Source organism: Montipora foliosa, chromosome 2, assembly GCF_036669935.1.
Source record: "Montipora foliosa isolate CH-2021 chromosome 2, ASM3666993v2, whole genome shotgun sequence".
Lineage (NCBI taxonomy): Eukaryota > Metazoa > Cnidaria > Anthozoa > Scleractinia > Acroporidae > Montipora > Montipora foliosa.
The window spans coordinates 38637304-38663037 of NC_090870.1; the positions used below are offsets into that span (position 1 = coordinate 38637304).

General features: G+C 39.2%; 1 protein-coding gene across 1 annotated transcript in view; it reads left to right on the forward strand.

Annotated features, from left to right (window-relative positions):
- LOC137993033 (vacuolar protein sorting-associated protein 52 homolog) overlaps positions 1-25590 on the forward strand; it is a 26073-nt gene extending 483 nt beyond the window's left edge. The window contains exons 2-22 of the mRNA XM_068838686.1: positions 1-13; positions 907-959; positions 1868-1943; positions 2330-2397; positions 2534-2563; positions 3939-4022; positions 6363-6424; positions 6845-6995; positions 7194-7294; positions 10309-10441; positions 11528-11585; positions 12061-12194; positions 14699-14854; positions 15865-15983; positions 16826-16949; positions 18297-18365; positions 18579-18713; positions 20122-20202; positions 21269-21365; positions 22936-23054; positions 23249-25590. The exon at positions 1-13 is cut by the window's left edge and continues 63 nt beyond it. Of these exons, the coding sequence (XP_068694787.1) occupies positions 1-13; positions 907-959; positions 1868-1943; positions 2330-2397; positions 2534-2563; positions 3939-4022; positions 6363-6424; positions 6845-6995; positions 7194-7294; positions 10309-10441; positions 11528-11585; positions 12061-12194; positions 14699-14854; positions 15865-15983; positions 16826-16949; positions 18297-18365; positions 18579-18713; positions 20122-20202; positions 21269-21365; positions 22936-23054; positions 23249-23395 (2010 nt within the window). The 3' untranslated portion in view covers positions 23396-25590. The remainder of the gene's footprint in view (positions 14-906; positions 960-1867; positions 1944-2329; positions 2398-2533; positions 2564-3938; positions 4023-6362; positions 6425-6844; positions 6996-7193; positions 7295-10308; positions 10442-11527; positions 11586-12060; positions 12195-14698; positions 14855-15864; positions 15984-16825; positions 16950-18296; positions 18366-18578; positions 18714-20121; positions 20203-21268; positions 21366-22935; positions 23055-23248) is intronic.
- Positions 25591-25734: the final 144 nt, after the last annotated feature.

Consider the following 25734-nt stretch of genomic DNA (forward strand, 5'->3'; position numbering starts at 1 on the left):
GATGAAGTCGATGGTAAGTTAGACGAAATGGAATGAGAAATAATTCACAAATGAACCCAAGTGCTAAAAATTTGTAAATGTACATCCATGAATAACAACTGGAAAAATCCCGTCAAATGAGAGAAAACTCAGTGTGAAAACTCTTTAGGTTTGATACACTCCAACTAAGAGAATGAGAATTACTGGTTGAAATAATGGGTTTACATATATTAAATTTACTACGGTTCATACATGAGTTGTTGGATAGAGATTATCAATATTAACTTAACTTGCTCCTATCACAGGAACTACAGTGCATTTTTTTTGTACATTCACTATTTTTGCAAATCCCATAATTATAATACAGTTCATTTTGGGGGTTATTTGCATCAAAACAGTGGATATCCAGTTCACTGAAACATGATACAGTCCCAAGAGTAATTAACTTGTATTGCTTTTATGTAAACCCCCCCCCAAAAAAAAAAAAAAAAAAAAAAAAGTTGTGTTGCATTATGGTTGTGTCACTGGGCAATTTGCAAAAAAAGGAAGAAGTAACTCTGAAATATTTAAATAAGTGAATGAAATAAATAGATGTTTAAAAATGCCCAAATGGCTGTCGATTGTATTATACCAGGAATTGTGAATTATCACAGCATGGCCAGTGTAAAGCACAGACTATAGACTAAGGGTAAAAGCAGACTGTGAGTACTGCTCTCTTTAGGCCTAAGATAAGGATAAAAAAGAGTGAGGCCTTTTGTGCAGTGTAGTCATACATTGTACATGTTATCCTCTGTCTGTATTTTAATGCTAATCTGTTGTCTGCATTTTCCATGCAGACTGTACCACAATGTTATTTTTATCATTCCTTGGATTAAGTGACTTGATCTAGACAGCTTACACAATGTATAATGTTGTTTGTCCTTGCAGTGCACATACAGGAAAATTTGGAGGATGAGTTGGTCAAAGAAGCTCTAGAAAAGGTAAGCTGGAGTCAAAATTTAATAGTTATGAGGCAGACTTTTTTATGTTGAAGCACAAGTGAGCCATTGTCAACTGCGAACTACATTGTCCCTGTAGCAAGTCTGAAAAAAGTAGAAATCTTTCTGTTTACATATTTCTTTAATACCTTATATACTTCAAGTTATCTCAACAGGATCTTTCATAATCACAGAAAATACACAGAAAGCATGTGACAATCAAAAAGGCCTGTCACAACGAAAGTCATTGAGAAATGTATAATACCGGACACTAATATTAATATTGTTCAGTTCTACCAAGCCAAAGATGCGCTGCTGAGCATATTACATCATGCTAGTTGGAGAAGTGTCGTCTGTCAGAGTCTCGGATGTTGAGGAAAAAAAAGCAGATTTTCTTTTATAATGAGCAGTAATATTTTTATTATTACTTGGAAGATAACATGTTTAGTTTATCTGAATTCAAGTTAGTAGATTTCAATCGCCAGTTGACAATACAGGGTCTTTCTGTCCCAAAAAAGATAAGATTTATTTAAGCTTATGCTTATTTGTTTTACTCTTTGTACTTTAACGTAGTATATTTACCTCAAGTGTAATTATATTTTTAGACTACTAAATAAAAGGAATAATTTGTTTATGGCTTATGATTGTTTTTGGAAATCCAGGCAGGAGAGGGGTCTTTTGCCTTGGAAATATGGAGGGGAGGGGAGGGGTTGGTCTAATACTTGTGGAAATCCAGGTGGAAGGGTGGGTTAAAAAACGTGCCCATCCATTGGAAGAGAAGGGAGGCACATTTTTTCTGCAATAGCCCAATAAAGATTACTATTCTTAAGGGAGACCCTTACAGAACTCCCACACATCAAATAATTTTATCACCCAGAAGAGACTATAAATCATATTCCCATATTTTTTAGGGTGTAGACCTCAGGCAATATTCAAGGCAAATTGAAGGTGAATTACATGAGGTGGAGAATGCATCCATTCTAGACTGTATCCTTTTGTGAATTTAATTGTGAAGGAAAAGCTGTGCTTTAAATATTTGAAAATGACTTTGGCACAAACACTGGATGATCTTTAACTAATTTGCCCCCTTCCCTAGGACATAACAAGAAGGCAGCATGCAGAGATTGAATTGAGAGTTGTAATACGTAACCGTAACTTAAACCATGAGTGACCCAGATAATGTAACAGATGCTGCAAAAAAGGGGAAGCAATAGTATTATCATAGATTAGCATAATCATTCTTTTCAAAAAGGGAAGAATAAAGAACTGCAACACCTATCCATTTAATGCTAAACATTGCTTTGGAATTGCAATGCAAAGCCGATGTGATAAGTTTTCTGTGTTAAAAAGTTACACTTAACTACGGATCAAAGATATCAAAGAGAGTGAAAATATTGCAAGCCTTCACAACCAAATTGCATCATGTGACACCATTCTTGAAGTAACTTTTTGTTGACTTTATTGGAATTTTCTTTAGAACATATTGTATTTGCATGGAAATACCGGTATTAATGAAACAACCAATTGAAATTAATTACATGTACATTGTAACAAATTTGGAATCTTAATCTCCACAGAGCATGGAAACAATGCTTACAAGTTTCCAGGTAAGAGTATTCTTGACTGTCATAATATTATTAAACTCCACACCAACCTGGGTGTCTTGAAAGCAAAGACCCCTAAGACCCCTATGACTCAAAAACGAAGAAAGTAACCCAAAACTCTCAATTTGGCTAACCCTAGGCCTAAAAACTAACTTTAGGCCTAGTTAGGCCTAGTGTTAGCAAAATTGAGGGTTTGGGGTTACGTTCTTCGTTTTAGAGTCTTAGGTTTTGGGATAGGGTTTAAGTCTTAGAGTCGTAGGGGTCTTTGTTTTCAAGACTCCCCACCAACCCTAAAACTGATTAATACATCAAATGCCAGACCACCACATTGGGATTATGTTCCTTAGTCTTTGAACAGTTTGTGGGTTCCACAGAGTTTATGATCATTGAAGTGTTGTCAAGATTTAGACAGATGATTAGACATTTTAGTAGTATATAGGAAAGGCTAGACCTTAAATTCCTTCATTAAATTTATAAACTTAAATTTTTGTCTCAGAGGCACCGACAGTGGTGGGTGAGCAGTGGCAGTTGGGCAGGAATTTTAAATAAAATTATTATTAATTAAAAGTAATATGACGTATTTTGTACTGTACGGCCTGAAACTAATATATTTTCATCATTGGGGTAATACCTTGTTGTTCTTGTTTAAATCAACCACTTAGGTGTAGAGGTATTTGGAAACTGGTAATATTAATTTTCTCAAGCATACAGAAGTTGTAGCATGTAATGCTCAAGTTAATGGTAAGGTGTGGAAGAAGAAAATGTGTGCAGCAGTGACAGGAGCTTTAATTTGCAGATGCAGGTCCCATTAAAAAGGGGTTCATATACATGAGGGTACAATCAGGGTTTATCTAACCCTTTGATTCCCAGGAGCGATTATTACATAAATTCTCCTCACAATTTCAATGGAATGTCAGTCAGACAGGTATTGAGAATGAAGATTATTATCAATGTTAGGGATGTGATATAGATATGACATCAAATTCTCATGACTACCCAACAAAGAATTCTATGGTACTAGTTGGGAGAATGAAGGTTTCGATCATGGCAACGAAAAGGGTTAATGTAACAGCCTGCCAAACACTTTCCTTTTCTGAGAGCAGACGTGTATGTTCAAGCAAAAAACACAGACTATAAAGGAGCTGGTTTTTTTTGTTGATTAGTCACAGTAATGGCAGAATAAACCACTGCTGGTTTATGAATAAAAGAACAAAAATGTCTAAAGGTTAAAATTTTGAGTGGATGGGGAACTAGAGGAAGCAGTTAAAATTGGAAGTTCATAGATTCAACTCCTGTTGGGGACAGTTTTCAAAATATTGCCCTTGCATCCAATGACTTTGTACACTTTTATTCAAACATCACTCTTTAATTTTAACAGGAAGATCTTGGCAGCATCAGTTCAGAAATCCAAACTCTTCAAGAGCAGTCATTGTCAATGAATATCAGATTAAAAAATAGGCAGGTCAGTGATACAACGAATTTAGGAGATTTGACCCTTGACTCAGTGAAATTAAATGAAATTAATATTTTTTGCTTATTTGAAGGACCTTTAAAAATGACGGGGAATGACATGTTCAGCTGTTTGAAATTTCTCAGTTATTTCGTTCCGGAAATGTTCAACCTTCATTAATGCAAGTAATTTAGTACGAAAATACTACGTAGTAAGAGCGTTTTTTTTTTTGTTAATCTCTTTCCTGCAGGATTGATATCATGTGTTTTGACCCAGTAAACGTGAAACGTGTGAAGAGATATTTGTATAAAAATAATGTGAATGTGTGCTTAAGGGTGGCAATCAGCCTGTTCCTTCATGGTCGAAAATTTGTGATTCGTTTTGTTAGTTACCAGTTCATCACGATGCGTGTCATTAAGAAGTAGAGAGTTTAGGATTTTCGACGATAACGTCAACAAAAACGTCACCTCAAAATAACTTTACACAATCTATGTCTTTCGCGGTTATTTCCTCTCGTTCACTTCGTACAATGCGGGCGAATTATTCTAAAACTAAATTTATGCGAGGGGTTTCAGAGTTAAAACAAAGATTCAGCGGCACCCAACGTCAGTTTTTCGGAAAATATCTGTTCGGAAGACGATTCGAGACCTAAAATTTTCCGAACATTTGTTGTAAAATTTCTTGCTTGCCTGCCTGTCCTAGGATTTTCGAACATCTAATAAATGGTATAATGCCCATTTTTAACGGATTTTTACCCTAAAAGGTCACCAAGAATTTCGGAAGCCTTTTTTCTGGCTGAAATTTTCGAAAAGATAAGTTTTGATCCCTATAATTTTCGGATCACAAGACTTTCAGCCAGGAAATCCGAATAGATGAAAAATTTTTAGGGCATAAAAATATGCGTATATCTACCGTTTAAATACCAAAATACGTTTACAATGCTATGTTTAAGTGGTTTTGAACTACATTCTCGTTGGGTGCCCCTGAAGACTGAAAGGTTCACATTTCAGGGGCACCCAACGAGAATAATATATAGTTCAAAACCACTTAAACATAGCATTGTTATACGTATTTTAGTATTTAAACGGTAGATATAGGGTCTGGCATATTTTATCCCCTAAAAAATGTTTCATTTGTTCGGATTTCCTAGCTAAAAGTCTTGTGATCCGAAAATTATAGGGATCAAAACTTACCTCTTCGAAAATTTCAACCAGAAAAAAGGCTCCCAAAAATTCTAGGTGACCTTTTTAGGGTAAAAATCCGTTAAAAATGGGCAATTATACCACTTTCAGATGTTCGAAAATTCTAGGAGAGGCATGCAGGCAAGCAAGAAATTTTGCAACAAATGTTCCGAAAATTCTAGATCTCAAATCGTCTCCCGAACAGATAATTTCCAAAATTGACGTTGGGTGCCCCTGACCTCAAAACAACTTTACACATTAAGTCTTTCGCGGTTATTTCATCTCGTTCACTTTGTACAATGCGGGCGAATTATTCTAAAACTAAATTTATGCGAGGGGTTTCAGAGTTAAAACAAAGACTGAAAGGTTCACATTTGTACGCTTGCGACATTGTCGTTTAAAACCTCAAATTTGGCGCTTTCTCGTTGTTGTTATGCAGAGTACAGCTATACAATGCAGGCTGCACGTGCAGCACGATTATTTCCTCCTTTAACCAATGATATTCTCATTTTGTGACGCTGTCATAGCCGTAGACGTCGTCGCTTCTTAAACTCCCTAGTTTAAGAAACCACGACGGCTACGTCCACGAAGACATCACTTTAAACTTAATATGAGTCTAGACAACCTCGTTCCCAGGGTCTCTCTTCTCAGCCTCCATTGTCGTTGACCACAATGGAGGCAGAGAAGAGAGACCCTGGGAACAAGGTTGAGCTATAGAGTGTTTTCACGGGACGTCACGGCTGCCATGTTGCTGTACCAAAACAATAGAACGGCGGCGGCCATGTTGGTGTACCCAACCAATTCTCTGGGAATTGAGCTCTATTATCATAGAAAGAAAGCCCACAGTATGTCGAGTTTTGAAGAACTGTTTGTTTATTGGTGAACTTCAGCTACGTTAACATTTTGACGAAATAGTGTTTTCTTTTCCTCCAATGGAAGAAATCTGTATCATTGTTCAGAGTGCATATTGTTTTAAACTTTGTGGGGAAAAATGTGGCATGAAGTTTAACGAAATGGAATTGTGCAAGAAAGAATGCGTTTTACCAAACTAATTAGAAAGTGCTGTGCAGGTTTTTTTTCGGTTTCTGGCTAACAAGGGTGCCCCGAAAGGTACCATTTTTTCCATACAAATGTCAAAACTGCAAAATTTTCCTTTGATTTCTCATTCCAGGCTGTCAGGGGCGAACTGAGTCAATTTGTGGATGAAATGGTCATCACGAATTCAATGGTGACGTGAGTTTAAGACCCGTTTTGTGGAGGTGATATTGCACCAGTCGAGAATACGTGCTTTCTCAACTTCCTATAGGGATGCATTATATTGCGCATTGTGGCTCCTTAAACCTGCAATAAATTGACGGTTTTCTGGTTTCGATTTTTGGACATACAGCTGTACAGCTGTGATAACGTGGTCATTTGATTGCGATTTTTGGTCAAAGATGGTGTAAATCGCTTGAAAATCACTGTTTTGTGTTTGTGTGTACGTATACTATACAATCATGTAGATTCGCGTTGGTTGGAAATTGTGGATCGTTTATTACAGTACATTGACCCTGCTTACTGACAGGCAGTGGTTTGCATTGTTGTGATATCTGGAACAACCATTCCTTTTAAGTGTACACCTCTAAAATGTACATGTTCATGCTTCATCAACAGTCACATCTGTGAAACTCCAGTAACTGAGCAGACATTCATTGAACAACTTCATGAGCTTCACCACAAGATCAACTTTGCCAAGGAGCAGTCATTTAAGGGGGCTCTGTCTGTTAATGATGTTGGAGACGTGTTAGAAAATCTTAAGGTCAAGGTAACATCACAGATGAGTGCAAATCCAGGCCTCAATTTGTTAACTATTAAATGAAAATTTTCAATTAAGACGGTCACTGCAACTCACCTTGCTTTAATACTTAGAATGTTTCCGTACGCTCCCACTTTTCTTGGGTTCAAGAGCAAATATGTATATCAAGTTCATCGATTGACCTCCTCCTCCACTTTTTGTTTGCAGGCTGTACAGAAAATTAGGGACTATGTCTTGCAGAAAATCTACCAATTTCGACGTCCAATGACGAATTATCAGATTCCACAGAACGCTCTTCTCAAGTTTAGGTAATAATCTACTGTCTCCCATTCACATTCTTCCTTATTTTCAGTGTCCTATCAATATTCTTTTTCGATTTTTGTAATCGCCAAAATTAATAATTACTTTGTTTGTAAAAAAGTAAATAAATTATAGGTTCTATGTTACATTACTTTGACGCTTTATATTGTTTAAAACGTTTACATAATGTAATGACCACGGAATTTATAGTTTTTGTTATATCTATCTGTCTAGTAGACCTAATCGGCTAACTCAGCAATGTACCCAATAGACGTAATCGGCTAACTCAATGTTGTACCCAATTCAAATTTCCCGGGATTAAGAATCTTTGTGTGTTGTATTTGCATACCGTGAAGCATTCATATATGATATGGAAATACCTGGAACAAAACGTTTCATTCCCAAAGGGTTTGAATTGGGTTCAACATTGAGTTAGCCGATTTGGTCTATTCAAACCCTTTGGGAATAAAACGTTTTGTTCTAGGTATTCCCATATCATTTACATGTAAATATGAATGCTACTTTATCATGCAAATACAGTACCCAAAAAAATCTCAATTCGCTATTTTCGCAAATCCCATAATACAGTTCATTTTGGGGGGTTATTTGCATTAAAACAATAGGTATCCTGTTCACTGAAGCATGATACAGCCCCAAGAGTAATCAACTTGTACATGTATTGTTTTTTTTTTATGTAAAGAACCCCCTAAAAAGTATTGCGTTATATGGGATTGGGAAAATAGTCTATCCCGGAAGATTTGAATTGGGTACAACATTGAGTTTGCCGAGGAGGTCTATCAAGGTTACAGCAAATGTGTCGGAAGGCCTTTGTTATGCTAGAAATCACAAACACATCATCCCATGATTTGTTTATTCATAGTTGTGTATGGTTGTGGTAACGCATCATCCGATATAACGAACACGTCGACCAACTGTCGCTCAAATGTCGGTCGACTGTGGGTTGACTGTCGAAAGGCAAAAGGTAATAAGGACCTTAAGCAACGACGACGACGACGGCTACGAGAACATCGTCAAAAACATTTTTTCCCTTTATTGTAATAACATCGCGATTAATCTTCAGTTCTTCAGTTCTTCAGTTTTATTACTCAGTCGGTAAAGCTTAAGTTGCTATACACCAAGATAAAATGAAAAATAACAAGCAAACAAATAATGACGATAACAATGACAATAATACTTATTGCTACTACATTATAAAAATTCATAATTAATCATATCAAGTTGAGATCTAAATTGGGAAACGGACGTAGAGTGTACAACATGAGCTGGGAGCAAGTTCCAGTCAATAAAAATTCTGGGAAAAAACGAGTATTTGAAAACATCCAGTGATGGAGAAAAAGTGTTCAATTTAAAATCGTGTTTCCTTCGAGTGGCCGTGGTGGAGCGGGTAACGTAATCCTCAGGTGGAATAGCAACCAGGCCTTTGAAAATTTTAAACATCAAGATCACTCGGTCACTTTTTCTTAGAGATGACAGGTCTGGCCATTTTAGTGTCTGCAATAATGCTGACACGCTTTGTTGCCATTAGTAGGTGTTAAATACAAAACGGGTAGCGCGTCTCTGGATTCTAAGTCGTTCATGGAAAGTGTTTATATTGCACGAATGAAATTGGTACGAACTGTGTGTCCTGTTTAGAGAAAATTGAAAATTCATCTTCCGAGGTGCTCGTGTCCCCCACACAACCTCAAATTTGGTCATTTCACGTCGTTGTGAGGACGAGAACGGCTAAGAAAGGTACCAAATTGTAAAACGCACGCGCAGGGCGTGCGACGCCATTGTTTTTGTTCATTAACCCTATTGTTTCATAGCGTTCTTGTAGCCGTTGTCGTCGTCCTTGCTCAGTAAATTATTGGAGCTTAATTAAGGCCGGGACACACTAGGCGATAAGTCGCTCGCAACAATTCGCCTTGTGTGACACGATTAATTTCATGAAAATCATTGTCGCTGCGGCAGAATTTTGTCACCGCTATCAGTTTGAATTCGTGCGACTTATCGCCGCGACAAAATTAGCGAAAGCAGCGTTGTCGCATCGTTTGTACACTTCCGGCAACAAGTCGTTGCGACAAAATATAAATGAACCAATGAGAGAGCGTCATATGGTCTGCCATATTGAATTAGAAAACTAGTTCACGCACATTCCCCCTCCATTCTCGTCACCAGAGCCTTGGATCGACCCAAGGCTCTGGGAAACTCTATGCAGGGGAACATGCGCCGTAGTGTTCTTATAGCCAAAAACTGGCTATTGGAACCTTACGGCGCCTGCTCACCCCTCATGGATGCACCAATTAGAAACGCTTTTGATTGTTCTTCTCGAAAACCAATGAGAAGACACTTTGTTTCAGAGCTCTGGGATCGAGATTGATTCCCCCTCATACGAGAGCACTGCGTACGCACCGAATAGGCGTCGTGTCGCAGCGACTTGTTTTGCAAGTAGTACACACGGGGCAACTTGTCGCAGAGACATGTCGCTGCGACTTGTCGCCTAGTCAAGTGTGTCCCGGCCCTCAAGCAAGAAGGACGACAACGCCGGCTACGAGAAGGCAACATAACAATAGGTTTAATTAGCAAAAACAATAGTTTTTGCAAGCCCTGCACGTGTGTTTTACATTTTGAGACATTTCTTTGCCGTTCTTGTCTTGACAACGACGTGAAATAATCAAATTTGAGGTCATGTGGAGAATGAGTGCACCTGACGATGAATTTTCAAATTTCTCTCTAAATATTCACATCGTTCTCACCAATTGTATTCTTGAAATGTGGACTCATATTCACTGGCTGCATGCCGAGAGACTTGGAGTAATCGCAAAATTATTACAGTAACGGGAAATAATATTTTTAGACAACGTTCTCTTAGTCGTCGTCGTGTTTAAGATCCCTATTGAGCTCTAATGGCGCATTGCCAAGGGCATGCACTCTGCGTTCTATCAGATTCAAAAGGAGGTGACCGGGTCAAAATTTGCAAGCATCACTTTAGACTTGTTATCAAAAAATTCATATCTTGCAGATATTTTAATGAATTTTTGATGGCCCATCATCGTCAAGTTGCACGAGAAATAAAAGAAGAATACATCGACACTATGAGCAAGATTTATTTCGCTTATTTTAAAACTTACATCTCCAAAATTCTAAAATTACAGGTGAGAGTTTGGTCTTTTTGCCACTCCTACCTGGATCTGTGACTGCTTTCTCTCTAGTGGCCGGGGGAGGGGGGGGGAGGGGGGTAGGGGAAAAGATGTTGATCAAAACAAACAAGTAAACTATAGAAGTTGGGTTTATCACCGGAGTTTCTGTTTACTTGAGAAAGATGGCTATGAGACACTTTGTGACGTTTACCATGCCAAGCAATGCATGTGCCCATCATCGTCAAATCCTTGACACATTTGTGGTAGAGCTTTTCTTGAGTGGAATGTCTATGACGAATGTTTTACACATACCTGCCTTTATACTTTTTATAGCGTGTCGTTTCTTTTTGGTTTCTGAAAATTGCTTGGGCCTCGTTGTTTCTTTGAATGTACACGTAAAACTAACTTTCATGCGTGGAATTGTCAAATAGAAGTTTAGAAAGTGCGTGTTGCACGGAAAGTTAAGATCGAAGGGTGATTTTCGTTCAGAGCGCGGGCATTCTGTAAAATGTTCTCATGTTCACAAGAGATAACCGAAAGTCGTAGTTGTATTGAGTTGATTTCCGATTTAAAATTCCTGGGTCAGGGTTTTGGATAGCTTACGTTCAAAGTACCGGATTTGATAATGAAAGTAACCGGGCATGTTTAGCTTCCGTTGTAGAGTCGATTGCAACTGCCTCGAACCCTCAAGGAGGTCTGGGTCCCCTATAAATAAATAAATTAATTAATTAATATAAATGAAACTCTCAGGAATTTTGGCGAAAACAAAAGAAAGCTAAACTTATCGCGTGAATGAAATGCCAACAGACAAGTTATTCCGTTTAGTAAGCAAAATAAGGCGATGCAGGTGGCTTCTTGTTAGTTTGAAGGATTCATTGCGCGTGATTGTCTTGTGTTTATGGCTTCCTGAGATACCCAAGTCCCAAAAAGAAAAAAAAAAGGAAGCCAACAAATCTACAGATTTATGGCATCAAAGTCACGGTACTGGACCTGAAATGATAAACAAGCAGCTAATATTAATAACTAACGGCCTCCGGCCTCAAACTAAAACTCTGCCCGAGTAGACTTTATAAACAAATTACAATTTGTTTTGATTTGCAGTTTGAGGAAATAGCCGACAGAGATGACCTCATGGGAATAGAGGACAACGCAAAAAGAGATATCCTTAACTGATGACAGTTAGTGAAGCTAGCGGTAGCTTCTTGGACCCCTTTAAGCTTCCTCCTTGCATTTAGTGCTCTCCATAGTATACATAATGGTAGATTATTGAATGAAAGTGAAAACCTAAAGACCCTCTTGGAAGCAAAAAGCCAGGCCCTTGTTTTCTCGTGAAGAAGTGGAATGAGTAAATACACATGTTAACTTACCCAACTGTACAGCTATAAAAGTGTTTACAGAATAAATCGATTGCTCAGCACTGAAAAAACGACAGAATTAATTGTGGAAGGGTAATCATGTTTAAATTTAGAAATCGAAGGAAGTCCATCGGGGGTTGGCCCTATGATTCTCTCCTCGGGTGGCCAATTTCCATACTGAGGCGAACGCTCAGATGCGGTGTTTCCTGGGTTTTGTAACACTTCAAATTCCCTGGTCATTTAATTGTTCGCAAATGTTATCCTTGACATTTTGCCTAAGCATTTTCTCCTCCAAAGTGGCCTTAAAAAATCGCTCAACTATTTTTACACTGGGCAGCCGTGGGAACGTTTTAACAACCGACTTGGAAGAGCCTGTTATCGTGCCTCACGCGGCGCTGAAAAGCGAGAAAAAAGTAAATGTTTTGCTTTTGCTCAGTTTAAATATCCACATTTGTAACGAGTGTTTTCATATAGACCGCGCTTCAATTAAATATGGATTGCTCTGCTTTCCGTTTCTAGACTTGGTTATTGTTCAGGTAATTAATGCAGAAATGCACAGGCGTAGTTAGGAATACTGATAACTGTTCCCTAAACTCTGTTTCCAAGTAAAGATAAACAGGCGCATTTATTCTAACCTAAAAGTAACGCTAATTTTAATACTTACCATTATTTTGAAATTGGATTAAGAAATCTGTCTTCACATTCTCAGCTAATGAAAGGTCAAAGCAAGGTCGGCTTGCGACGTGTTCACACGCGCTTCACTGCACTGATTTGCTTTGTGATATTCAGATTTGCTAAATAAAAATAGTCTGCGATTTTTGTGATTGGCCGAAATGGTAACTTTGGTAACCCCTTCAATTGTACAGACACTTTATTTTTTATCACAGTCCTATTTCATTGTTTCAGTACAACAAGCCCGAACGCATGTTCTCGAATATAAAAAGCCGGTCCTTTATAAATTCGTTTGGTAAGGGTGTGAATTTCCTTCGAGCTTTCTATTTGCATAAGAAAAATATCAATCCTAAAATAAATCTCGTGGTATGCATGCATGTTCACCCCTTTGTGTGGGCGAAATCGCCTAACAGATAACAGCATTTGCTGAAGAAAACTCTGTAGTTGGTCTGTAGTTAGTACACCTTTTATAAGGACAGGGACTCCGAAGTTCAACTTTCAACCAACGGTTCCACTTTTTGCCGCCATCAATCACTCAATCGCAACGCGAGATGTTACTACGGTGGCCCACAACTGTCACGGCAATAACAAATACTTCACGGCAAAACTAAAACTGTCACGGCAATATCAAATTCCGCACGGCAAAACCAAAATGCTCACGGCAAAACCAAAATGCTCACGGCGAAACCATAAAGCTCACGGCAAAACAAAAAACTCACGGCGAAATCAAAAACCTCACGGCAAAATCAAAAACTCACGGCGAAACCGTGAAAACGTTTGCCTTTGTATACAACAGTGTCTAGAAATGTGGCTTCCGTGTTCGAGATCTCAGCCGTAAATTTTATTGTAGGGTGGTGTGAGTTTGCTTGTGTGATGAACTTGTCTATATCTTGTTTGCTGACATCCCACAACGAAAAAATGTTGTCAATGTATCGTTTCCAAATCAGTGGCTTTATGACGCTTTTGCTGAGAATTTCTGTTTCGATGTCGGCCATAAAGATATTTGCGAAAGCAACGGCCATTTTCGTACCCATAGCGGTACCGTGAATTTGAAGATAGTACTTTCCGTTGAATTGGAAAGAGTTCTCTTTAAGTATAAGTCTTAGCATTTCTTTGATATAGTTAGTGGGAATTGGAGGGTTATTTTTGTGAAAATTTTCGTACGCATTGCATACTGTAGTGATTCCCTCTTCTTGCGGTATATTTGTATATAGACTTGTGACATCCATCGTTACAAGGAAAGTTCGTTTTCCCATCTTCGTCTTTTCAATTACGCTGATAAAATCTGTAGAGTCTTTAAGATAAGACGTTTGTGATGTGGAAATAGGCTGAAGTAATGTGTCAACAAATGCTGATATTTTTTCTGTAGGCCCGTTACAACCAGAGATTATTGGTCTCCCTACAAGAGTAGGCTTGTGGATTTTAGTGACGGTATAGAATTCAGGTATTCGCGGTGGATTTGGTGTCTGAGACAACCATCTTTTAGCCATGTCATCGATATAGTTGTTACCTTTCTCTGGTTTTTGGTTTTGCCGTGAGCTTTTTGGTTTTGCCGTGAGTTCTTGATTTTGCCGTTAGCTTTTTGGTTTTGCCGTGAGTTTTTTGTTTTTGCCGTGAGTTTTTTGTTTTGCCGTGAGTTTTTTGTTTTGCCGTGAGCTTTTTGGTTTTGCCGTGAGTTTTTGATTTTGCCGTGAGCTTTTCGTTTTGCCGTGAGGTTTTTGATTTCGCCGTGAGTTTTTTGTTTTGCCGTGAGCTTTATGGTTTTGCCGTGAGCATTTTGATTTTGCCGTGAGCATTTTGGTTTTGCCGTGCGGAATTTGATATTGCAGTGACAGTTTTAGTTTTGCCGTGAGGTATTTGCCGTGACAGTTTTAGTTTTGTCGTGAGGTATTTGTTATTGCCGTGACAGTTGTGGGCCACTGTATGTTACCCATTCATTCTATACATTACAGTTATTGACAGAAATAAGAAACGGAACCAGTAATTGGAATTTTAACTTCAGACTCCACATGTTTTAAAAAGGCGCAGTGGTGGTCTCACATATTGCCTTATTTGCTGGAGAAAATTATGATAATCGACCATTACATATCTAAATGGTTAGGAATTGCTCTTCTCACTCGAGTTACTCTAGTACTATAAGTGCATATAGAAAGGATCTGGAAACCAGTTTAAGTCACTTGCATCTTGACGTCCTGTTACCCCTTGCACTGTTAACTTCGACCCTTCTGTAATTTTTGTCTTTCAGTACTCTTTTGAGAGTCTTTTCCGCAGTATGCACTTTGCACTGCTTGATAATAGCTGCAGGGAGTACTTATTTTTGGCCGACTTCTTCATGGCTCAAAACAACGCAGCCAAGGATCTGTTCACCGCTGTCTTTGGGAAGACACTGTCGCTGTTTCTCGTGAGTGTTGTGGCTGAAATTCATGATTCGTAGACTACCATTAGCAGCCAAGTCGTTTTTATTTTCAAGTAACTTTGGTATTCAAAGTGAGGTTTTAAGTGCTGTCTTGTGAAAATTGGTTTAGTTTCATTTGTAGATTGAAACATTACAAACGTTTCGGATGTGGACTTGTTTTGGAAACGGGAATTTTGAGATCTGAATGCTAAGTTTAGCTCTCCCGCAGCTCAGTGGTCCTTCTCACAAAAGACTGCTTAAGACATGGCAACGGCATTATCAACGGAAACTTCACTTCAGAATATAACCCTTGTTTGATCGTTAATAATTTTGCGCTTCTTTTATCTCGTTCTCGTTGCACAAAATATGATGTGCGTCCAGTCATTCTTCGTCGTCGTTATCATCATCATTCTACTTACCGCAGCTGAGCGCGAGTCACGAAACCCGGCTCATTCAATGTTGTCATCTTGTCTTTTGAACTGAAATTATCAAGTAAAGTACAAAGTACTAATAGGGAGTTTTCGCAATCGAAGACGGCTATGGCAACGGCGACCATGGCAACACGAGGAAACTTTTTGTACTTTTTCTGTGGCATTGTGCGCTTTAAAGCAACAACACGACATAACCAGATTCAAGGTTTTGACAAAAATGTGAGCATATAACTGTAAAGAGTCCGCTGGCTTAATCTTCAAGATCGTCTGTTCCAACAAGTCACATCTGATACAGTTACATACCCAGCGTACAATGGAGGACAAAGGTGAATAGCGTAGCCATGGTTTTGGCAAAGCGCCCCTGCTGTTTTCTCTTGAGGATATCTTTCGTAGTAAGCGCATTCGAGGGACGGGGAAAAAACCAAAAGGGAACCAAGAAAAAGAAACAGGATTGAATGGCTATATAGGTTGTGGCTGGTACCTGAGCAAGAATGTTTCCACAACAAATTTTCGCTATTCCCACTGTTGTGTTATACTTACTTACATGCCTACTTTAGAGTTCTAATTTACCTTTCATGTTAACAGAAACAAATGGAAACATACCTGGAAAGCTGTTTCGATGCGATTGGTATTTTCCTGTGTATTCACGTTGTTCACCGCTACAGAATTCTGATGCATAAGAGAAACGTTCCCGCATTGGACAAGTAAGTTGTTATCAGTCACGACGAAACAACCACTTTCTGTTTTGAAAACGGTAATAATAATAAAAAAAATAGGTGTCCCAGGATTTGTTGTCATTCATCCAAGCATGGTGATGGAGACTGGGGATGAATTTCTCTCCACGGTGAGTTCTGGGATCGATCACTGGGAAAGGCAGGAAAGGAGGAAAAGTGTAACGATGAAAAAGGAAACAGTGTCATCCCTCTTTCTGAAGAAGACATTCCTGGTGAAAAACTTGCAACAGTAGCACCCGACAAAGTAACGAAGTATGCAGAAAACATTTCAGTGTGTGTTATACTAACTTTTGTTTCGTATCATGATCAGCGCCAAATATTTTATCTGAAATTAAATGCTCTCGGGATGCGATACAAACACAGATTCAGGGAATTTCCGAAGTTATTGCTGCAAAGAGGCGCACAACAGTTCACTGGCTTCAGTTTTGTCTACCCAAACGATCCCAGTATGCACCGTGCGTGACAGTTCATCCAGTCTTCCCACGTTTCTGCGTGGTGCTATTCATCGGATGACTTCCGCTGTGTTGTCAAAACGTCAATCAATGTCACCAACAACAGTCCTTCTCAGGACTGCTCTCATGCGGACGATCTTTTTTCATCAAGTTTTGATTGTTTTAAATCGTTTGCTGTTTTATTCGACTGGTTCTCTAAGTTTTGGAGCTCACTGCGCTTGCTCGAGTGACTTTTCTTATGCATGCCAAGATAACAAGTGTTATCATTGTTACGTTTAGGCTTACAGTATGTTATCGTGTAAACCCAGCCTTAGTCTGACCCGTTTCTACTAAGGGGTCCGTTTTACACATGATTTTTAGATACTGGGACACAATATTGGAAATGTCTTGGCCTCGATTCACTTACGTAGTGGAACTAAATGTTGAAAGCGTTCGCAACACAGATCCTCAAAGACTCGGGGTCATTGACATAAGACCACATTATGTAAGTACAGAGTTCGCTATTTTGTTATCGTTGGTTCGTCATGATGTAAAGATTCGCATACAATTATTACATGTATGATTGGTTAATAATCAAAGAAAGCCACAGTTAGCGAATCAATTGCTATCCCTAAATGACAATTTCTGGCGTGGTAAGTGTGCGTTGCAAACAAAGCGGAAAACTCAAATATCAAGTAAAAAGTCGACAGTACGGTAGGGCTAAAGAAGTTGAATTCCCTCTGACAAAGGGCGAACGCTCGAAACTTCAGCTTTCTAATTCTCCCTACGATGGTAAATTTGCTTTTTCAACTCTGTAGAAGAAATCAAACGTCCTTGCTTCTTAGGGCAACACTATTTCAATGTGAAGAGCCAAGTATGAAAGACATAAATTTGGACAGCCGATAAAAGCATTATCAACGTTTACAACTGCGATGATAAAAAAGCTTCATATGCTTCTGTTCACAAGTTCAAAAATATATCTGTCATACATGCTCCTTTGATATCTACATCGTCTTCGGGTTTATTACGGTTTCACTAAAATGACCAACTCCCTGTTGGCTTTACAGCTCAATTGGTTCGTTTCGAGCGTTAGCCTTACGTCAAAGCGAATAGACCTCTGTACGGTGGTCAATTTACATTATCAACTCCGTTGATAAACCAAATTTTTGTAGACCTCCTTATAGTTGTGTGCTTAGTTACCTGGCCTTTAAATGAAAGTGAGGCTAGTGTTAACCTTGTTATGATACAGACCTCCCTCCTTTTCTTATGTTAATGATGTTGTCATGCTAATTAGTAAGAATTTACATGAAAGCATTGAGATTTCTATGAAAACAATGGCAACTCCAGCCTCACTTCCATGCATTGGCCAGGTTACTAAGCACACAACTGTAAAATGGTCTATTAGCGGAGGTCTAACGCTCCAAAGGTCAGCTCACTTTTTTTTCTTATGATAGTTAATTAACCTTTGTTATTAAATTTTCGAACTCAGATATTGCATTTATAGCTTTCTGATTGGTCGACTCAATCTCGGTTGTCAGCTTATATGCACGTATGACCTAATATGGAAACTGATTGCGTCAAATGTAGCCAAGGTGGAAACTCGTTGACTCTTATTTCCAAGTGTATGTCTAAGCGTTCAGAATTTAATGAAAATTTCATAAAACTATTCCATTCGCGCTTGTTGGACTCATATCCATCAACGCGCACTCACGTAATAAATGTTGATAAACTTGATAAAGCCACATTTTATGGCCCATATTGGATCATTTCTCTCCCAAATGTAATGTCATTCAATTGCTTGGTGAGATTTGTGCATTAAATTAATTAATGACGTTGCGTCTTTCTGTTTCAGATTACTCGTCGATATGCAGAATTTTCCGCTGCAATTGTTAGTCTGAATGAGAGCTTCCCGGACGAAAAGGTTTGCAGAATTTGCCAAGCTGGCTTTCAAGTTATTTTTATTTGGTTATTACTTCCTACCCGATTTGGGAAAAGTGCACGAGATCGGCGACACCCGACAGGCACCCATAATACAGACCTTTTGTTCATTGAGGTTGAACCATGCCAATTTTGACTGACTTTTAATGAAAATTTTTTTTTCAAATTCTTGCCGGAATGTATTTCTTCTGTTTAGGTAAACAAAGTTCTGGCCGCTTTACAAGTTGAAGTTGAGAACTTCATCTTGAGGATGGCTGCTGAGTTTCCTTTGCGAAAAGAGCAGCTGATCTTCCTAATTAACAACTACGATATGATGTTAGCTGTGTTGATGGTAAGTAGTAAGGGGAGAAATTGCTTTGATAGCCTGAACTTTGCATACATTTCTGTACAATGGACCTAGTCGGTAGCAGCTAATAAAGTCTGTGATCTGTGCTTTGGGATGGTCGGTCCGTAATTTAAGCATCACAAAGTTTTAATATTCAGTACTTTGTTCTCAACTGACTGATTAAAAAACGATAGCCTCGAGCCATTGAAGCAAAAAAGTGTAAACAAAGATTCCCTTATATCGATATCCGTAAAATTATTTCTTGTTGAAATAAAACTCGTGTGGCCCGTGGAATTTCGAAATCCATGCAATCTGATTAGTTCCGGGAGCACGCAGAATATTTGACCTTGCCCGCAAACAAGAGTGGAGTCGAGAGATACGAAGAATAACTGCGTCGTAAGGCTACACTACGAGGAGTCCCTCTTTCACCGCTTAGTTTGTCGAGTGGGAGAAGAAGACTGGGACGAGAAAAATGGCCATGCAAAATGCAATCTCGTTCCCAGAGTCATCGCTCTTTGACCAGCGGTTGGGAAATCCAAAAAAGGCCATATTTGATTGGCTGTTGAAAAGACGGTGTTTTTAATTTTCGTTTTGGAATGTCCTATACGTACAGTAACATTTGGTAAATAAACGCCTTACCGACACCAGTCGGAAGGATAGAAATTGTACCCTTCGAATTGTACTCTATATCCCTTAGATTCTTTTTGGGAGAGTTCACATGTACCTAACCTCTCGAGAGCGTAGTCCAATGCGTTGTGGAAGCGCTCTACTTTAGAGGAAGAAGCCATATTTCTAAAAGTTTGACTTTCCACGCATAGTCAGAAGACCCTTCACGCACGCGCAGCTGTTTCCGGTTTTGAATTATTCCAGAGCCTCCCGCACCCGTTCCGCTGGACAAGGGTAACGGTGGCGCGAAATCTGGCTCTTCCCTCCTCGAATCCAGATTTCGCGTGGCCATTTTTTTCGTCTTGCCTGTTTTCTCCTCGCGCTCGACTAACTAAGCGGTGAAAGAGGGACTGCTCGTAGTCTATCGTAAGGCCGATTTTTTTGTACACTGAAGGGTATTCCACACACTATGGAGTTTTTTATCTTCAACTGCCGTTCAAGGCAAATGCTTAATCAGTTCATCGAAGATCATCAGGATGCCATGTTCCGTCTCTGCTGGTCGCCGTAAGAAAGATTTGTGAGCTTGCGTCTTTAGCGTTAGGAAAGATACCATACACCAACCGTTTCTGTTCCGTTAGTGAAAAAAAGGTGCCCCCAGACACCATTTTTCCCAATACGGACTCCATGCCGTCCGTACCGTAAGAGCATTGTCAGCTACTAAGACATTTGACATGAGAATATTTTTTGGTGAAAGAACAAAACAAAATATGGAGATGTGAAATACAGTGTGTTGGTGCTTTGCGCTTAGGAGAGGACATCGGAAGATTCTAAAGAGGCTGACAGTTTTCAGCAGTTACTTACAGCCAGGATACAAGAGTTTGTTGAAGAGGTATGCTACACTCCAATTTTTTTTCCTTCTTTGTATAGTGGGACGATTTAATCGTGCAATTTTCTGACTAGCTTCAAAGGTCTCGGGGTTGCGCGCTTTAGTCAATAGCATCACAGCGATAATTAGTGACAAACAGTTCCACCACTTTTACAACCAATCCTGACTTCGACGCATCGGAGCACTTTCCTGCACGTTGCCCTTGCAACTTGTGTCAGACTTCCATTGGCTCATTCGCTAGTACCAGATCGTTTGTCTTAGCTTGATTCGGCAATGTGTGAATTTGGCTTTAGAGATTAAAGACTTGAAATACCTATGTCACCGATCAATCTTCGGGGCAGAAGGAAATTATAATAACAACTTGGAGATTTAGCATCGTGTTTACAGCAAACGGGGAACCAAGAGTGAATTAGATAAGAGTGTTGTTATTTTATGGGTGGGCTCCCCAGCACAGTCACAAATGAGTGTATTTTAAGAATACCCGTTCCCGTATCTGAAAAACATGGCAGAAGCAGTCACGCGTGACATGGCTTCTTCTGATTGGTTAAAATTGGCGGCCTTCTGTTTGTTTTACGCGCAAAGTTTATTTATAAACTAATAAATCCATTTTTGACTGTGCTAGGGCAAGACCTCAAAGTGATAGATTAACACTCTTGCGGGGAACATCATACTAAAATATTGCGTTTTACCTAAAATGAAAAAAAAAAGAAGGTTTTTGATATAAGCTCATTTCTTGCATGTTAGCTACAGGTATCAAGTAACTTCTTCAAAGAGGAAAACGAATTCGAATAGGAGAAGGCTCATGATTGTATGAGACGTAGCGGTCTGCCCTTTCCCATTGCCCGTTTCACGTAATTTCTCTAATACTGATAATCCTAATAATTGTAAATAAAGAAGATTTCCGCACTAAATGGCGTAAAAGATAAATGTACGTGAATCTCGTATTGTAAAAGGGGTCGAAAATTCTCGATTTTAAAAGCAAGTTTTATGCTTGCAAGTTGAGATCTTTCATCGATGTGGAGGTGGTTTTAATTCTTCTCTCACCCAAATTGCGTCTTTGTTTGTCCAGGTGCTTTCTCCAGCATTCGGTGGTATGACGGCGTTTGTCAAAGAAACGGAGCCTCTTCTTGAGCGAGGACAAGGCCAAGTCATAAGACCTGATGAACGTAAGTAGGTCCTAGGGAAATTAGTTGCTTGGCGAACAGGCGAAAGGACAACTAAAAAACCGAGTCCTTGGCAGGATTCGAACTAACGGCCTACGTAACAATACTGGAGAGCTTTAGATTCTAGGACGACAACGACTACGAGTATAAGATTTTCTCATAGAACAACAGTGAGCGCGCGCAAACCAGTGTCATTTTGGCGGGAAAAACGTGATACCGTCGCCATTTTAGTACGGGGCAAAAATTACGTCATGTCAAAACAAGTCAACAACATAGTTTTGGCATTTTTCGATCAGCAAAAAGGCCCTGTTACCAGCAGTAAGCAAAACTGAGCAACCTATGCTGCTAACAAAGAGTAATATTAATCGTACGGGTTATAAATTTTCGATGAAAACGGGCAGTCAAAACTCGTTCTCGTCTAAGTTCTCGTCTTCGTCCTATAATCTAAAGGTCCCTAGTATGGACTCCTGGGGCTACATTGTAGGTCGTTTTTATGGTCCTTTATGGACAATTTTCCCTGCTTTCAGGGGCTGCTCCCAACTATGACGTTGCCCACTCAGTGAAACAAAATAATATCCCATCCTCATCATTCCGATCAAAAAAAAGTCGATTTGAAGAGATACCAGTTCAATTAGGATTTTCTTTCGGGGCTCTGTTTACACTAAATTGATACAATAATTCAAATTGTAAAGAATGGATCCATTGACGTCGTGGATGAAACGAAAGTCAGGCAATTTCAAATTCAGCGCTGCCTTTGCGATCTCGTGTATAGAGAGCTTAACGAAGAACGGGGCAAACGCTCTTTTGACATTACAGAGATTTAGTATCACGTTTACGTGAAACACGAACGGTAAAAATGACTACATGATCACAAAAGCTAAAGTCACAAGTTTCACTCCATTATACGTGAAACGTTTTGCGTGAAACGTGAAACGGCAAGCCGACGAGTGCCGTTTTACGTAAACGTGATGCTAAATTTCTCTGTTGTCTTAAATGTAACCGTCGCGTTTTATTTATTTGTTAATTTTGCTTGGCAACGGGCAATAGGTTCAGTCCTTTCGCCCGTTGCCAAGCAACTTGTACTTCTCACGGGCGCATTACATCTTTCCATTGTTTCATGTATTTGTTTGTTCATTTATTATTTTTTGGTTTTGGAATCAGTTTTAATCATTTGGCTCAGTTGTAAATCTTTGTCAATGGGACTAAATTAGTTTGAAGAGTGTGGAGATTTAAAAAAAAAAATTGGTATAGATAAAAAGTCGGGTGCTTACTTTCTTTACGTATCGTCAAGTTTGGTCAGTTTTCGTCGTTGTTGCTGTTAGAGAGCGTCGCGGAAAAGAAATGTACCAAAACGTAATTGCACTTTCAAACGGTATTTTCTGCGAAGTCGTCCCCCGTTCTACTAGTGTTCTACAGTCTTTTTCGGCCACTTTCCTCTTTCGAACGTTTGATTCCTCGTTCGGCGTCGCACAAGACGGGCTTTATTGTAGACTGCGGCAACGAAAGTTGGCATAACCTGTCACAACGCAACATTTTTGGCATCTTGTTGATATAAATCATTACTTCGGTTTAGGCCGCATTCAGCAACTGGTTCGTGGGTTCGCATCGGATTGGAAGCGTTCTATTGAGAACATAAATCAGGAAATAATGAGGTCTTTCTCCAATTTCAAGAATGGAACTGCTATTCTTCAGGTATGTATGCTATTGAATTTTGGTCTATTATATACTCAATAAAGTTACTCCATCGCTGGGTTTCCATAGCAACTACCTTATTGCACCCTTTGACCTCTGTTGCACCTATTAATGCGTTGGCCATTGACCAATCAGAAACGCCATGTTCTGTTGAGTAAATAATGCATTCACTTAGTGCTTTTTGTTTTCGATAGGCCGCCCTGACCCAGCTGATTCAGTACTATCACAGATTTCAGAAAATTCTGTCCCAGCATCCTTTCAAGCGGCTACCGATCCGTAGTGAACTGATTAACATCCATCACGTGATGGTTGAGGTCAAGAAACATAAAACTGCGTTTTGAATTACTATCATATACATGCACGACACTCAAGGGTTACTAAAACGTGGATACCAGAAGATGAATGTTAGCTTCAAAGTAGCAAGTAATGTAAGATCAAGGTCTCTGGCTACAGCTGCGTAATAGCATTTGTACTTCGAAGAAAAATATTTCAACTCCAAACTATTAAGGCGCCTCAAGTCGGTTTCAACAATTTGGAGGGAATGTCTTAATTGAAGGATTAACTCTACAACATGCACTTAGCAGGCTAAGGTAAACCTCTCTGCAAATTCAGAAAAAAGTTCTCTAGAGAAGATCCAAACCCACCTTCACAACTGGAAAATTGCTAGGTTGGCTCTGAATCCGCTCCAGAGAATTTATAACTTGCAGAGAGCTTCTTATCCTGCGAATAACGTTTTTAACAATAAAAAAATGGGGGTCACCGAGTTCGCTTTTGAGGTATGAGTTTAAAGGAAAAATATACGGCGTTTTTAGATGACTTTTTTGTTGCCCTGGTAACCTATTACGTCACTTCAATGAGTGCATCTTGTTACTGGGAAAATATTGGTCGAGTTTCAGGCTCGGTCCATAAACTTGCAAAAAAGGAACGAGATCAATTTTTTCCCAATACGGACCGAATACGATTTTTATCATATTGGCTCTCTTGCAAAGTTTTTTCTATTCCTTGAGTTTTGTCTACTCGTTTTTGGTACTTGCCCCTTTGCCTGCTTCTGTTAACGGTTTTGGAAAGTAAAATTCGTACTGCAACTCCGACGTGACTAAATGAAAAGCATTTCTCGAATTTTTCTTTTTATGTCCGAGAAGATGGAAACAGAAAATGGGAACAGTTTGGCAACCTATATCCGCTGCTTTGCGACCAGTCCATCTTAGCGGTCCATATTGCAAAATTCGGACCGCTCAGAGAACCAATCACAATTGTCCTTTTCATCTTGGACCACTTTGCTCATATAATAAAAACAATTATTGGTGTTTCATTTGGTACATAACATTTGCCGTCATGTGAAACAGTTAAGTAGATTCAATCCTTCCATATAATACAGTTTGTTGAAAGTGTTCAAAGGTAATGATCATTTGGACTCATCAGGAGTGGTTGCTCACTGTTTCAAAAAGGAAACTTCAATAAAAAAGAGTCCAGAGGTAGACTATAGAGCGTTTTCACTCACGTGACTAAAATGGATGCTAATTCGATGAAACAAAAGAAACTATTTGCATAAAAGTAGAGTTCAATTCCCAGAGGATTAATTTGGAACACCAACATGGCCGCCGTTTCTTTGTTTTGCAACACCAACATGGCTGCCATGACGTCATGTGAGAACGCTAGCGTTTCACTCACGTGATCAGCAGTCATATTGGATTACTGAAACAAAAGAAAGTATTTGCATAGAGTTCAAATCCCAGGGGATTAGTTTGGTACACCATCATGGCCGCCATTCCTTTGCTTTGGAACACCAACATGGCCGCCGTGACGTCATGTGAAAACGCTCTATACTTTGGCGTTTACTCACGTGAATGTCCCGTTCAAACGACCTGCTAATGCTGCTTCCATTTCTGTGTCGCATTTTCAGTTATACCCGTCACATATTACTTACGGTACTTTTTTTGTTATATGTGAAAGATTTTTTCCCCGGTGTCGGAAAGAAGAGTATTTACGCCAAGTCATAGACCACAGTGGATCATACAGATCAGACTATAAACCAGACTCAAAAATGGGGGCCAATAAATGATTCTTTTGTCTTTGTGTCGATTGGACCAACTAGCTTCGTTTTCAAGCAACATTGCTCTTGTATTTTGTCCATAACTAACGCACCTAGTTGGCCTAATTAGCACAAGGACAAAAGAAACATTTAATGCCCACAATTTATGAATATGATCAATCAAAAAGAGAAGAAACTTTTGCACACACACTGAATGTTTTACCCAACCCAAATTATTTAATTTTTAGTGTTCCTGAAGAGACAGGTCTGAGGTGATGAATAAAATTGCGACAAGTGGGAAGACCTGTTCTGGTAAATCAAAGGATAGCCCTCTCAAAAATATGTATGAAGACCTAATGGTACTGGCTTCAGCTTGAGATTCCTTGTCCGTGATCCCCTTCCTCTTAGTCTCCGGCCGTTAGAAGGTAGGAGCATTGCCCGACGACCCTTACAATGGCTGCGAAGGAGAGTACTTCCTCCTAAACTTATCTGGAACACTGACTAGGCTTTTCGCGCATTAATTAACAATTATTATATGGCTTGTGTTTGTAGCCGATATAACGCGCGCTCTGATTAGCTAATTGTGACTGAATTGTAGGGCATTATTCTCCCGTAATGCCCACGGGCCGATTACGGGCTTGCAAAAAC